The sequence below is a fragment of the Amblyomma maculatum genome, chromosome 2, assembly GCF_055883805.1.
Source record: "Amblyomma maculatum isolate TAMU_Amacu chromosome 2, ASM5588380v1, whole genome shotgun sequence".
Taxonomy (NCBI): Eukaryota; Metazoa; Arthropoda; class Arachnida; order Ixodida; family Ixodidae; genus Amblyomma; species Amblyomma maculatum.
Genome location: NC_139345.1, coordinates 169726057 through 169740477, shown reverse-complemented (window position 1 = coordinate 169740477; position 14421 = coordinate 169726057). Strand labels below are relative to the sequence as shown.

Sequence of the window (14421 nt, the reverse complement as noted above, 5' to 3'; positions counted from 1 at the left end):
AACTCCGACATATGGCCCGCTAAAGAGCACATCCTTGCCCGGTTGAAAAAAATCCCCGGTATTTTGGGGGCGAGATTCCGTTCTCTCGTAGGTAGGGTCCTCAGAGCATCGTCACCTGGCGACGAGCAAAAATATTGTCAAAACTATTAGGAGCGCATTTAAAGCCCACCATTCACGTTGCTTCTGCGGCGCATGGAATAAAAAAAAAAAAGCTTCTGTGGCGCAATGGATCTATACTACTTACCTCAGAAATAAGATATCAGTTCGAATCCTCTGAGTGTATATGCTTTTCGAATTGTTTCTTCATTCACAACCTTCAAATAAATGACTAACATCTCTCTTGGGGTGTGCTTCCCTTCAGGTTGCATTATGTTATGGTATTTGATTCTTAATACCCGCAAAACCTTCATTTGAACAGTTTCAGGAGACAGTATGACTGTAGTTATACTATGCAATTACCATCACCGTAATCATTTCATGTATTCAGTGAGTATACGTTATCTTTAGGGTGTGTTCAGAGACACCTATCAGCAACAATTGCGGTTTCGCTCGCTGAGAGATAACCAGCGAGGAGAAAGAAGCTACAGGACTCTACCGTTGAAAGAACGGAATTACGCATTTCGGGGCGGTTGTGAGCAACAAGTAACTTATTTCAGAAGCTGCATTGTCTAAAAAGGTAGTAAGACTGCTATATACAAGGGGCTATAAATTGCCTGCAATATGAAGGAGCGCTTGATTCAGAGTTCAACAGCTATGGCTAGTATACGATGAGCGCTGTTGTCTATCCTCCTTTGTTTTGAAAACTGCCTGCATGTGACTGACCAAGTATTATCCCAAGCGTCTGTGAATATTTTAGATTAGTTAGCAGTGTGAAGCGCTATTTTTGAACGAGCATTCATTAAATTGCGTGCTATTAACACGAAACAGCGAGCTGGCATGGCTCATTACAGTATACTTGTGTCTATTATAATCAACTGCCAATAGCGTTAGCTCCCGGGACAAAAAAATGTATGCCTTTTTTTTCTACTGTAAACTTGTGCGATTTTGGAATTTATTTCACCCAGAATCGCCACGTTTTTCACTTTCAACCATGCACTAGACAAAAAACACCAATTTCAATATACATAAACGCCCACCGAATGTTTTTTTAAAATTCAACACCGGAAAGTACATGCATACTAAACCACAGCATGCGCTATAACTATGCTGAGGGCTTTTATCTAACAAAAGTTTATGCTCCGATATTTTCGGTTTCTTTTTCTTGATTATGGTACAAGAAAGATATGAGCGTTCAAAGTTAGCCTTCTTATGATAATAAACAATGCAAATGTGTTTGTGTTGCTAAGCATTTCTTTGTCGTTTCGTGAAGCCCTTATATGAAACATATCTGCTTAAATAAAGTGTTTCTCTCTCTCTCTCTCTCTACTTGATGTTATTTCTACTCTAAGTAAAACCCTACCTAAATAGGCGTTGTGTGGAATGGTCCGTTGATATTCTGTGTGCTGAAGACTTACGTTGAAATAGGCTTCCGATTAGTTGGAAATCCCCTAAAGACGGTAAGGTATTTCCAGAGCACGGATTACCTTTATATTGTTTTCTGACGCTAACGTACTACTCCTCGGCATCACGCCCATCCTAATTCAGTAATACCTCACCCAATTCCACGCATCATTCTGCGCAAGCAATGAATATTTAGCTTCACCTTTCATGATGCCCAAGATGGAAGGCCTACAACCGCCAACGCAAAATGTCAACAGGGCTATCTTCAAAGGAGTAATAAAAGACCAGGCTTAAAGAAAATTCAGACAGAGTGTCTTGCATTGCGTGCTCCTCGTTTAGAAAAGCGTGAAATTGTTCCGTAGTTTTCTGCCACACCGTTGCGCGACCACTTTTTCGCAGAAGACGTCTTCTTAAGAACGGGTTTCTCACCTTCCGCAACTGTCCGCTTAACCTGGTCACATTGAAGTAAACAAGCAAAAGGAAAAGGATTGCATTTCCTTTGCACGCCCTTGCAACCACAAAACACGCGCCACCAGTCTCCGTGATATAAAAACGACAGCACAGCGTCCAGGGAACACACAAACAACGCTAGGCACAGCTTTACCACCTGGGTAATACAGGAGCCCGCTATAAACTACGAATCGTCCTTCGTGATTGAAAATACAGTTAAAATGATCGAACAGGTGAGGGCATTCACTTTTATGTAATCTTTCAAGATTTAATTTATCCCGCTCATAGTTAATTATCATTTAGTACCATGGTTACAGTTAAGCTCTGGTGTAAAACATTTCGTGCGAACAATTAGTTCAAAAAATTATCTTTGAGCTGAAAACATGCATCGATTGTCGCAATGCAGTAGATGTTTTTCACGCTTGATGCAGATCGTCCGCAAATATTGGATCTCTGGAAAGCTCGCCTCATTGTTTACTCCGTAGTGTAGTCCTTAACGTCAATGTTTTAGATATGTTGCGTCCAGCATAGCATATCTGCTGTAGTAACAACTGTTTCTCTTAATGCAAAAGAATTAATAGGTTATCTTGTGTCGCCAAAAACCCGTGGCAAAAATGTCTCCGCAAATATTTAAGCCATATGTGTGTATGGTAGTGGCAATTATTGAAAAGAGAAACACAAGTAGTGTTGACATGATTAATGATAATGAATTAGTAAGAGTAATAGATAATAATGGACCTAATGATAGCAAAATGAGTCATGAGGAAATAAGGGACCAGAAAATTGATGATAAGGATGCTGTCGCATTTTTCAAATGCGGGTTACCGCACTTATCTCAAAGCTTTTTTTTTTGTGCATTTAAAACTATACACAACTCAAAGCCTACTTACTACTGGTAGGGCGTGTCTGCTTTCCATTGGTTAGACCTGTGCGATGGTGACTTCGCCGCTTATGCTTTTCGCATAAAAATGCGCCTCCATATCAACACTGCACTGCTTCCTACAGATAAAACTTCTCGCCGTCTGCCTTGTGGCCAGCACGTACGCCCTACACCACCACCAAGTCGCAGCTCCATACCAGAGCCCCGAAAACCGAGGTTACTTCCCGACAGCAACAGCTGCTCCGTACAGAGGCTACATCGACTATGCCACGGTAAGTCGCTCAAATTTCGTGCTTGGTTTTAATTTTTGGCCGTGGTAAACATAACTGCGTAGATAGAGTGCCCACAATTATTTTTTAGATAATGTTATCTTGTAATTAAACTCGCGCATTGTAGCCTATTTGAGTGCGGATGGGCTCATCGCGCTTCGTCAAAGGAGACTGACAACCAAGTAATCTTAAGTTCCGTCCAAGATAATAGTCTATGAAAACATTTGTAATATACCATGGCTGGGTGGCCTTTACAACACTGGTCGCCAGGAACATCTTAACAGTCAAAGTGCTCGCGTCTGCGCTCTTTTATGGCTACGCACATCCCTTGTTCCTAGAGCGCAAATCAAGGATCAAGCAGATTTTCCAGCCTGCCGCATCCGGCACTACGCAGATTCGTCCAGTCAGTGTAGCGCGAAAGAGCGTGTTCTATAGTATGGTGGGCAGGGTATGCTATGGCATAGTATGATATAGTATTTTACGGTACGCTATAGTATGGCATGGCATTGTTTGACATGGCATTATATGGTACGTTTCGGTACAAGGGGCACAACGCCCCAAAGTGTCACTGGCTATAATCAACTCCATAATGTAGGGCTCAGGTGACTTGCGTTTAGCCGCCATTCAAACTCAGCAGGCGTAGCCGGTATCAAACCTCAGTCGTCGAGGTCAGCGATGTATCGCTCTAACCACTGAGCCACCCCAGTAGGATGTAGCGCAATGCACTGGTCAATTCACGCCAACTAATGCGCACTTATTCTCACGCAGCCGCCTCAGCCGTACAGCTTCGGCTACGACAACGTGGACGAGTACGGCAACCGCCAGTTCCACAGCGAGCAGGGAGATGCCAACAATGCCAAAACCGGCTCGTACGGCTACCGGGACGCGTACGGCCTCTACCGCCGGGTCAACTACATAGCGGACGCAAACGGATTCCGTGCCACAGTGGACACCAACGAGCCGGGCACCGCGCCTGGGGCAAGTGCCGACGTCGTCTTCAACGCCGCACCGGTTGTTCCGCCGACCCCTGGCTACAGTACAGCAGGCTCAACGGCCGGAGTCGCCCCATTCACCTACGGTGCAAGGGTTGCTGCGCCCAACTACGGCCGTGCCTACAATGGATACGGTAGACAAGGATATGACCAATACGGTGGCAACTTTGGCGCATATGGCTACGGTGGCTACGGTACCTATGGCCCCACTTCCAGTGCCCCAGCCCTTGGCGGATATGCCTACGGAGGATACGCTCCCTACGGCCAAGGTGCCGCTGGCTACGCTGCCAGCCGATACGCACCGGGTGGCTACGGGGCTGCCTCTGGATGGCCTGCCGGTCAATATGGGTATCGCCGCCGGTAACAAATAAAATGCTGCCGCATATTTCAAATGAAGAACATGGCGTATACGAGCGGCCGGGTGGTCGAACCTGAGTAAAGTAATTTATTGCATCATTTTTTTTTTCATACCACTTTATTGCTTTGCGTCAATCGCACTAATAGCAAATAAATTAGAACACACCCATCGTTATTTTGTCTTTTCGTCACCTGTTGAGTAAGAGCTCTCGGTAAAGGGCTCCTAGTCTGTGGGCACAGAACCTTTTTTCGAATAAAAGTTTTTTTATTGCAAACCATACTGGCTGAGCGCATTCAAATTCATATACTGGCTCTGTATTACATTTGTTTATTCAGATCTGCTTGATACTGTCTGCGTTACATTAATTACAGTTTCGACAAGACAACACTTAATGGGATAGATGAGTCACTGTGGTTTCGAATACTTGGATCTGTGGTTGGAACATTTTAGTGGATAATGATGCTCTCGTATTGCTTGCCAATAGTAAAAAAATGTAACTACTCTGAATGACCTTGTTTTCACGTCTTTGGCGTCAGGATAATCGTTCTTATGTTGGAATGAAAATCAAAAGCACATGAGAAGTCTTCTCCCATGCTGAATGCAAAGCTATCAGTCCCCATGATTAGACATCGTTACATTAGACAATATCTGAGAGGTAGCTAAGAGCACAGGAACTACCATAGCTTACAAGTGCAGCTTAGGTGACCTCACTCTTAGTTATAAGGTAACTATGCACCTTTCAGATGTTAAGGAAATATTGATGAGCATGATGTAACCATGTTATTCGTTAAAAAAAATGCCTTTAAAATTTCTCCTGCGCTCTCATCAGGTAGTTGAGACATCGGCAGAAAAAAAAGGGGGAAGCGTTTTTATAATATTTAGCAAAAAGCGTAAGTATGCCTGATATATTGATTGGTATTAAGAAATATCATACTGCACGATAAATTGCACTCGTGAACAACTTCAAGTTAAAAAAAGAAGCGTGTACAGATTTTCCGGGTACGTGATGGCTTTTGCGAGGACATTTTTTATTCACCATGAGTATGAGCTGAGTTTGCTAAGCTAAGAGTTGTTTAGGTCCTGAATGAGACTTTAGGTTTCGACAGGCCTCTAGATTTCTTGTAAAATTGTCGTCTTTAAAAAACAATGGTCATCAGTGTGCCTCCATCTGCTGGCTTATGCTCCTGCTAAAATGGTTTTTCGAGAGTAGAGCACTACGGAATATTTGCTAAACGATGTCAGATACTTCCGGACACCTGCCGATATGGCACAATTTCAGAGAGTAACGTCAGCTTGGCTATATACAGCGCTCACAAAATGGGCCCTAAGTATTATTTTATACCTCACGAAATATTCATATTTCACAAATATGTGAATTTCAGTATTACAAAAAGTGTTTGTGCGATACGAAAACTTAGGATAAAACAACGGGGAACAATGCATGAGTAGAGACAAGAAGGACACGCCATGTTTACATTTCTCGAAAATTCATTTGCACCGCTTTTTTAAAATCTGTTATCAAAATAACCACTATGACTGCACTAACTTCTCAAAACTAGAATTCGGAGTCGGTATGTACATGGAATTTAGCCACTGCTCGACCGTAGATTTCTTGTCATTCCTGAGACTTGCTAAGCGGCAGAGCGCTGACATCCGGTCGATGCGAGGATCCAGCATTCTCGTCATGACACCCATACCATGCATTATTGCAAACACAGTGCATGACTGCACATACAGCACATCACCACAAAAATGTTTTAAAGTGATTTTCCATACTTCATTTTGTGTTGTATTTTTTCTTATGGTTGCTTCCAAGTTCCTCAGTTGGCTCCATGCCTGAAGCCTATTCACAATATCCCTGTAGTACGTTGAAGGCATGACCAGGAGGTTAAGGCTCCTATGATACCATCCCCAAGGACTGCTACCATGCCTGGTAGAAGCAGCCAGCTATGAAAAAGTTGATATACGGAACAACCAGTGGAGATCTGCCTCCAGCCATGGCTGTTCCCGTGGCATGCTGGCAGGTCGCAGCTGGCTGTTCTGTGTTCCAGCCGTGGTAGGTCTCAGGTGGCAAGTTGGTGGCACCGCTGACGCCGGCTCTTCGCTCCACCGAGGCTGTCATGCTGTCGCATAAAGCTTCAATTGATAACGAAGGTAGGCTGGAAGCCCCTAGGTGGTGCATTTCTTAGTCCAGGGCCCCATTCATCTTGCCTATCAGTTGGTCCTGACGCCAGTGACACAGGGCCCTGTTAGTCAAAGCGGCTTCCCACTGGGACTGGAAGTGGAGGGGTAGTGATATTGAAGGGGAATTCGGTCGTTATCGTATAGAGTGCTTGAGGATTTGAACTACGTCAAAAGTAGCAAGATAAGAAAAGTGACTGGTGAGGGATGCTCTCGAAGACTCGAGTGCGACTGCCTTCAAAACTGTATTTGTTGTTTTTTTAGCAGCCGCCAGTATGCGGCTTTATCCCTGTGATTCTGGCACACATATCAATTCTGTATTCCTTGTTTGTTAATGCTAGATGTCGCGAGGCGCACCTTTACCTTTTTCTTTGTTGTGCATGATGCCCCGAGATCTGTCTCGAAGATTACGGCCACTCTCGTATGTTTCCAGAATGTTCCAAGTTGCGCTAGATCTAGATGGTTCTGAGCCGCCTTTAAACTGAGCGTTGACGTGTGCGACAGGCATTCTTTGTTCGACGATCGACAAGCACGGTTGTTGCTATCGCCAGCGCCGAGTTGCTTAGTTCTTTTGCGGGCGCAAATCAGCCCCAATAAATAGTTAATTTCAATACTATCACGCCTGTGGCCGCTTTTGGTGTCTACGGCCTTGTCACCACTACGTGAAAATATGCGTCAAGCGGGTAAGGGGAACCCATAGAGAATTTTCTCCTTCCTTGCCGGCGGTTTACACTGCAGAGGAGGACATACCTGGAAGTCCCCTCTCTTGATTAGGACTCTCCTTGTCTTTATCTGCTTTACTGTCATTCGGTGCGAGTGCGAAGGAATTTGCGTTGAACACTATGTATGTAATTTTCCATGACTACATTATAGCAACTGGTAGGTTAACTTGTTCACCCTTCTCAAAATTCTTCAAGGTTTATTATGATTGTTAATAAATTGTTAATTATCCTAGCTGCCTTATTATAATTCTTTACATATCCGCTTTGCGCTAAGCTTGTGCATGTATTAAGATTGGGAACGACGCTACACTTTGTCCAATCCACTATGGTGGGTATGGGCCATTTTTGAAGAGGCTAACAACAACAGAATACACTCCAAACTTTGTCCACGAGTCTCTGCAATGCACCGTGGCCAACCCCCCGCCGTTGCTTTGTGTCATTACGGCCAAGGACATCACCATCACAAACTAACAGAAGATATGAAAGCTTTTCTGAGAACGGAAGGCAGCACAGATGCAAAATTAGGAGGACTCCTAAGTTCTGCCTTAAGAGCGGACGCAATAGCGCATTTAACACAGCCTTCTCATTGCGCGTCTCAGCCTCACGCTAATAACTGTCGTCAAAGTATAAAACTGCACCAGTAGTTTATTATTGGGCACCGCTGAAAATATTGCAGGTGAGATAAGCGATGACGACGAAACTTCTATCACTCCAGATAGGCAATCTCTTTTTCTAGCAATGGTACCGACAAATTTGAGCATTGGAAAACTTCAACGACCTCGCGCGTGCTTCATCCCAGTTCTTTTTCATGCTCTAACAGCCATGGAGATTCGGGTTGCAATGCCCCTCCTACTCGTGCATCCCACCTAAGCCAAGAAATATTACTCCCGTCCGCAACGAAGAAAGAAGAGAAGACACGGTAAAGACAATGGAAATAGAAATTAATGAACTAGGGCCCAAAACTGTAGCATACCCACACGGAGCTACTGGCAAATCAGGAGCTGAAATCGCGGCAGTAGTAAATGAAACTGGCAAGGTTGAAATCGGTAAAGACAGGAGAGGCAGACGTCGCTGAGAATGTGGTGATCGCAATAGCATTCATCGGCACGAAGGCAAATATAATAATCAGTGACAACCAAACAGCTATATGGAACCTAATGAAAGGAAGAGTCTCAGTCGAGGCGAAGAAAATCCTTGAATCAAAAGATATCACACGCAAGATCACAATCGAAGAGACCCCAGGCCCCGAATAGGTGCCTGGAAACGAAGCCGCTCACGCGTTCGCCCGAGATATCTGCTACGGAAAGGCTTGACAACCGAGAACCCGGGGAGAGGCTAAACACACACAATGAAATCTTCGAATATCGCAGGCTCAGCAAGAAAATATTCCCAACACAACACAAACATCTAAACAACGGAGAGTCCAAAAGCCTTCAAAGGCTGGAAACGTCTCCAATCCTGTATGGCTACACCACCTCAATACACATGACAGAGAACACGACAAATCTAAACATTGTGGGTAGAGAGGCGCTCAAGGCCACATCATATGACAATGCCTCTTCTCACCTCGGGCTATATGGCCAGCATTCCAGACATAGAATCCCTCCTTCAAAACGCAAACCCTGAACAGCAAAAAAAAGCCTGGCAACTGAGGTCACGAAGAATAAATGTATTCTCGCGCTTTTAGTTGTGGATTCATGTCCCCCTGCTTGGGCGTTTATAAGGTTTTGGCGTCTGTAATGACTCAGCAAGCTATTTCAACCGATGAATCTTTGAACGACCGCACGCTTTGCACATGCGGCTGACCTTGCCAACACCTCCGTTACCACCTTGGTAATCAGGACAAAATAGCATGCCTTTGTTTCTGTCTTTGAAAGCTAAAGGTCTCATAGAAGCAGCATGCGCTCTTAGTCTATCATTAGCACCCCGACCCAATAGATCTCTGTACAAAATGCCACAAGGAAACGCGGAATGTCATATATAATGGCCTCCTGACAAGGTACAAAGCAAGTATGTGATGTTTCTTCTTACACCCTTTTTCTGGAATTTCATTAACCTGTTTCGTTAACTTGTTGTGGCCCTAGATTTTGGAGAAAAGATTAGTCTTGGGCTCTAATTTCGTTAACTTGTTGTGGCCTTAGATTCTGGAGAAAAAATTAGCCTTGGAATCTAAAATATCCTCGGAGCTGTAAAATAGCATGTATGGTGTTATTTAAAATAAAAAGAAAATTGAACAAGAAAAATCATTCGGTCCACGTCAGTATTAGAACCATCATCCGTACCTAAGCCGAGCACAATGACAAATGCTTCACGCTGATGTTTTTTTCTTTTTTTTCTTTCAACAAGGAACCCCGTTTATATTGTCGCACCTTCTTCGCCGCCTTGCGTCTTCGCTTTGTAAGTCTCTCCTTTCGCTCTTCGGGAGTTTTCAATCGCTGGTTTAGCTCTCTCAGCTAAACAAGAAAGAAAGCTTTAAAAAAATGGCAGTAGAACTGTAGAAGAATAACGGGAAAACGAACTCAGCTCATACAGCTAATAAACAACCAAGAAAAACCACCGGACATGATTGCCATCCAAGAATACGGAGCCAAAACTAAAATGAGCCTAACAGGATACGAGATGTATGACGAAGACGGTACAGGCAAGGCTGTTACTCTAGTATTTAAATCAATTACAACAATCGGCAAAGGCAACATAACGGAAACGGACGTAACCCACACTAACCAAAAATCGTGCCTGATAAGCCCCTGGATAATAGCGCATTTATCATAAACGTATACAGCCCGCCAAAACAAGGAAAATCCAGAATGGAACCGCGGTTCAAACAAGAAAGCAACATGGCAGGCCAGAAACCACTGCTGACCCTAGGAGGCTGCAATGCACCAACACCATTTTGTGGTACCAAAAACCCGTTACCAAAGGCAAAAGCATGGAAGAAACCGCAGATAAATATACATGGAGCTGGCAACGATCCCATGAGTTCGACGAAGATAGAAAACAGAGTCTGCAGAGACACTACACTTGGCCTGGCCTTCTCAAAAAACAATGAGAATATCCAATGGGAAAACACAACGGAAACCTTAGGGAGTGATCATTTCATCCTCAGCATAAAAATAGCCACAGGAGAAATGAAAAGGCACCTAGGAAATGCAAAAATCATGGATTGGGACGCTTTTAGGGACCACAGCGAAGAAACCACGAAACCGATAACCAACATCGAAGAGTGGTGTATGGACCTCACGAAGGCCAGAAAAAATACACAAAGACAATCGCTCGCACGGAACAAAATGCAGAAGTAGACAGTAAGCATCTTCACCTATGGGAAGCACGAAGCAGCCTTATCAGGAAGGGGAGGAAGCAAGAACACTACAAGAAACTCAAACTTAACATCGCAGAACTAACCAAGAAAGCATCAGAACACGCAGATAACATCGCCACACAAAATTGGCCACTCTTCAGGGAAACACTTTAAGGAAGATTAGGCATGGTCCGAACTTGAAAAATACTTAGAGCCATAATAAATCCAACAAAACCAAAACTGATAGCGGAAAATGCATGCAAAAAAACTAATCCACGCGTTCCCCGGAACGGAACATCAACTAACACAGGCACTGAGGGAAGAATGCTGCGGCACATCCAAACTCCCAAAGCGAGACCAGGAATATACATGAGAAGAAAACCCCGCGATAGATAGGCCCATCCCCAAAGAAGAGGTAAGGGTAGCCATAGGAGAAGCCGAAAAGAGTACGGCGGCCGGAAAAGACAGACTAAAAAACGCCACAATTAGAAACATGGGAGACACGGACATCGCCGAAAGCACCAAATACCTAAATGAAATATAAGAACAATAATCGTGCTGACAGAATGGAAACATGCCGAGGTAATTGACACCAAAGCCGGACAAAAGACTACAAATCAAAAACTTAATACCATTCTCTCTAACCCCTTGCCTAGGAACGATATATTAGAAAATGGTCAATGAAGGGCTCACAAACTACACGGAGGACGAAAGATATTACCCTAATGCCATGTTTGGCTTCAGAAGATGGCTATCCATGTAAGACGTGCGCCTGCACTTAAAGCACGAAGTCGTCAGTGAAATACCAATGGAGAACGCATAGTACTAGCACTAGACATAAAAAGAGCCTTCGATAACGTATAGGCATGCGGTTATCATGGAAAGTCTCAGTACTAGAGGATGGGAGGAGAGGCAGTTAATGTCGACGTTGCAAAGAGATGGCTCGCTAGTTTCGACTGCCGTGGATGCAAAACAGACCAACTTCGTGCGGAACAGGGTCGACGAAAGCGATAGCAGTTCCCAAAAACAATTGCCCTTGATAATTAGAAAAATTTATGACAAGTAGTGCAGCCCGGCCATTGTGAAGCGACAATACGCTCCGTGCAGCTCAGATGTCTTGAGCAAGCAGGAGGGAATGGTTCGCCTCCACTACAGCATCGCCGGCGCGGAAATCGTAGCAGGTAACTTCCACAAGAACTCTGCATCGTGCGCGCAACGAGACGCTCTCGGCGGAAATGCGAAGTGCGGCATTGCGAGGACCGCTACTATCATATTCGGCAGATTTTCCCATCCAAAACGTAACGAGTCTATTTCGCAGGTCGACAACTGCTCCATACTCTCGCAGAAAGTCAACGCCGAATATAAGGTCACGGGAGCAGTCACTCAAAACGCCGCAACTAACGACGAAAGTATATTCGTAAATCTGAATGGGAGCCGTGCACATCCCCTTTGGAGCAACTATATGACAGCCGGCGATTCGAAGGTACACACCTGGCCTAGCAGTGAGCACTTTCCTCGAAGCAGTCGCCATGCAGCCACTCAAAACCGAATATTTGGCACCGGTGTCCACTAATGCATTTACGGCAGTACCCCCGTCTAAAATAACAAGGATACTTGAGAAACGCCTTTGGCTTCCCTAGGCGACGGTACCAGCAGCTCTCAGTCGGATAGAAGCGGCGACGATGGGAGGCCTTCAACGCAGCGACTACCAGTGGCCTCGTCCCCGAAGGTCGCTATTTGCAGTTTCTCGACGAGGGCTATACGAGCGGCCTTGCGGCCGAAGAGCGCCTTTGTGAAGGGGAGCGGGACTGACGTTGCGAACGAGATGAAGAACGCTGCTTCGCCATCTACTCTTTAGTAACTACCCCGCCAGGGTGGCGCAGTGGTTACGGCGCTTGACTACTGTTCCCAAGGTTGAGGGATCGAATCCCGGCCTCGGCGGCCGCTTTTCGATGGTGGCAAAAAGCAGGGCGCTCGTGTGCTGTGCGATGTCAGTGCACGTTAATGAACCTCAGGTGGTCGAAAGTTCCGGAAATTTCCACTACGGTGTCTCCCATAGCCTGAGTCGCTTTGGGACGTTAAACTCCAGAAACCACAACCATCTTCAATAACTCGGGGTCGTTGACCAAACCGGGGAGGACACGAGTCGACAATATGGACGACCACAGAATCCCTAGCAGAAAAAGAAGAGCGGCTTCAAAAGGCGATTGACCACTCTGAACAATACACAAAGGCCAGAGGACTATGTGCTAAGCAGAAAAATCAGAATGCTTAAAACTCAATAAAGGCGCAAGGAAAGACGACTCCCAAATCACCCTTAAAGTTGGTAATCAGACAATACATGAGAAAACGGAAGTCAGAAACTGGGAATGTGGCTACTAAGCACGGGCGCTGAAGCAAAAGCATCGCCTCTTTAAAAAATACAACAGATCAAGTCAGCAGAATCGTGCGAAGTGTCAGCAGCAAAAAGAAGGGCATGAGAGAGCAGAACAAACTTAGACTCAAAGGCAGTCCCGTCACGAGCAGGGTAATATAATGCCTACATTAAGACGAACTTTACAAGCAAGAGGTCAAACTGACACCATACTACGCAAAGCTTACAAAACAGCGCTAAGACTTCCGATGCGAATACCAACCGAAATGGTAATGGCACTGGGTGCATCGATCAACTTCGACTAGCTACTACAAGCGTAACGTTGTGCTCAACTGAACAGACTCACGCAAACAACAATAGGAAGACACTTAATGGAGAAAAAATTAGGGATACCCATGGCCACACAAAAAGACGAGCAACCGACTAGGGACGAAAACAGAAAAAACATAAGTGTACGACCCATACCCAGACACATGGACCCAAATATGCACCACAACTGAAGACAAGCCAGAGCCCGAGCACTCAATCGGGATTCACCGACAATGCCAGCGTAGTCTACATGGACGGAGCAAAGTACCGGTACCAAAGCAAATCGATCTTTGCGGAAATGGACGCTGGAGGGAAAGAAATATGCAGCGCAACTACGAACATCCCTAGCATAGAGGCAGCTGAAGAAGCTGCGATCGCTCGGTCAATGGCGGACGGCGATGCAACGGGTCAGAACCTCACTATAGTGACGGTCTGCAAACAAGCGTGCGAAAATTACAGAAGGGGCAGAATTAACAGAATCGCCAATCGTACCACAAACGATGGCAAGACATAACAGACACTAAACACAGTATAGTATGGGTTCCGGGACACGAGGGGAAGCGGGGCAACGAGGCAGCAGATGAGTTAGCTCGAGGGTACGTCGACCGAGCAGAGTCATCACTCTGTACCCCGGGCCGGTTTGACCCTGTTATCCCCACGTATATACTAGATCATTACAGAGGCCAGCGAGAAATATACCCAGCCCCACACAAAAGACTAACTTAAGAGGAGGTAGTAGACTGGCGCATATTACAAACCGGCCCTTATCTATAGAGACACAAATTGCACGAGGTTTTTCCTACGCAATGTGAAGATGAATGCCCATGGTCAACATACTTAGTGTATATCAAAGAACGTTGCCCATAGTGTCATGGTACACCGACACTCGAGCACGTCACATGGTCCTGTCCTGAGGCAGACTTGGACCCCAAAATAGAAAACGCTAGTGTGACGCTGTGGGAACTCTTGCTGGCCAGCAAGGACAAGGAGGAGCAAATATTTCTCGTTTTTCTAGCCAAAATGGCGGGAGTGAAGCGCGGCATCCTTTACCGAGGATTGACCAAAGCGCACATTTGTGATCAACAACA

At 45.2% G+C, this 14421-nt stretch overlaps 1 protein-coding gene across 1 annotated transcript; it reads left to right on the top strand.

Moving 5' to 3' along the window:
- The first annotated feature begins 2171 nt into the window (after positions 1-2171).
- LOC146200417 (uncharacterized) lies at positions 2172-4455 on the top strand. The gene is made up of 3 exons (XM_084592359.1): positions 2172-2183; positions 2956-3102; positions 3868-4455. Exons 1-3 carry the CDS (start codon positions 2172-2174, stop codon positions 4453-4455), a joined length of 747 nt encoding a protein of 248 aa, XP_084448485.1.
- Positions 4456-14421: the final 9966 nt, after the last annotated feature.

Excerpts from the sequence above, each read along its gene's own strand:
- LOC146200417 (XM_084592359.1), top strand. Across the intron at positions 3,103-3,867 it reads GCTACATCGACTATGCCACG|CCGCCTCAGCCGTACAGCTT; the intron begins GTAAGTCGCTCA and ends ATTCTCACGCAG.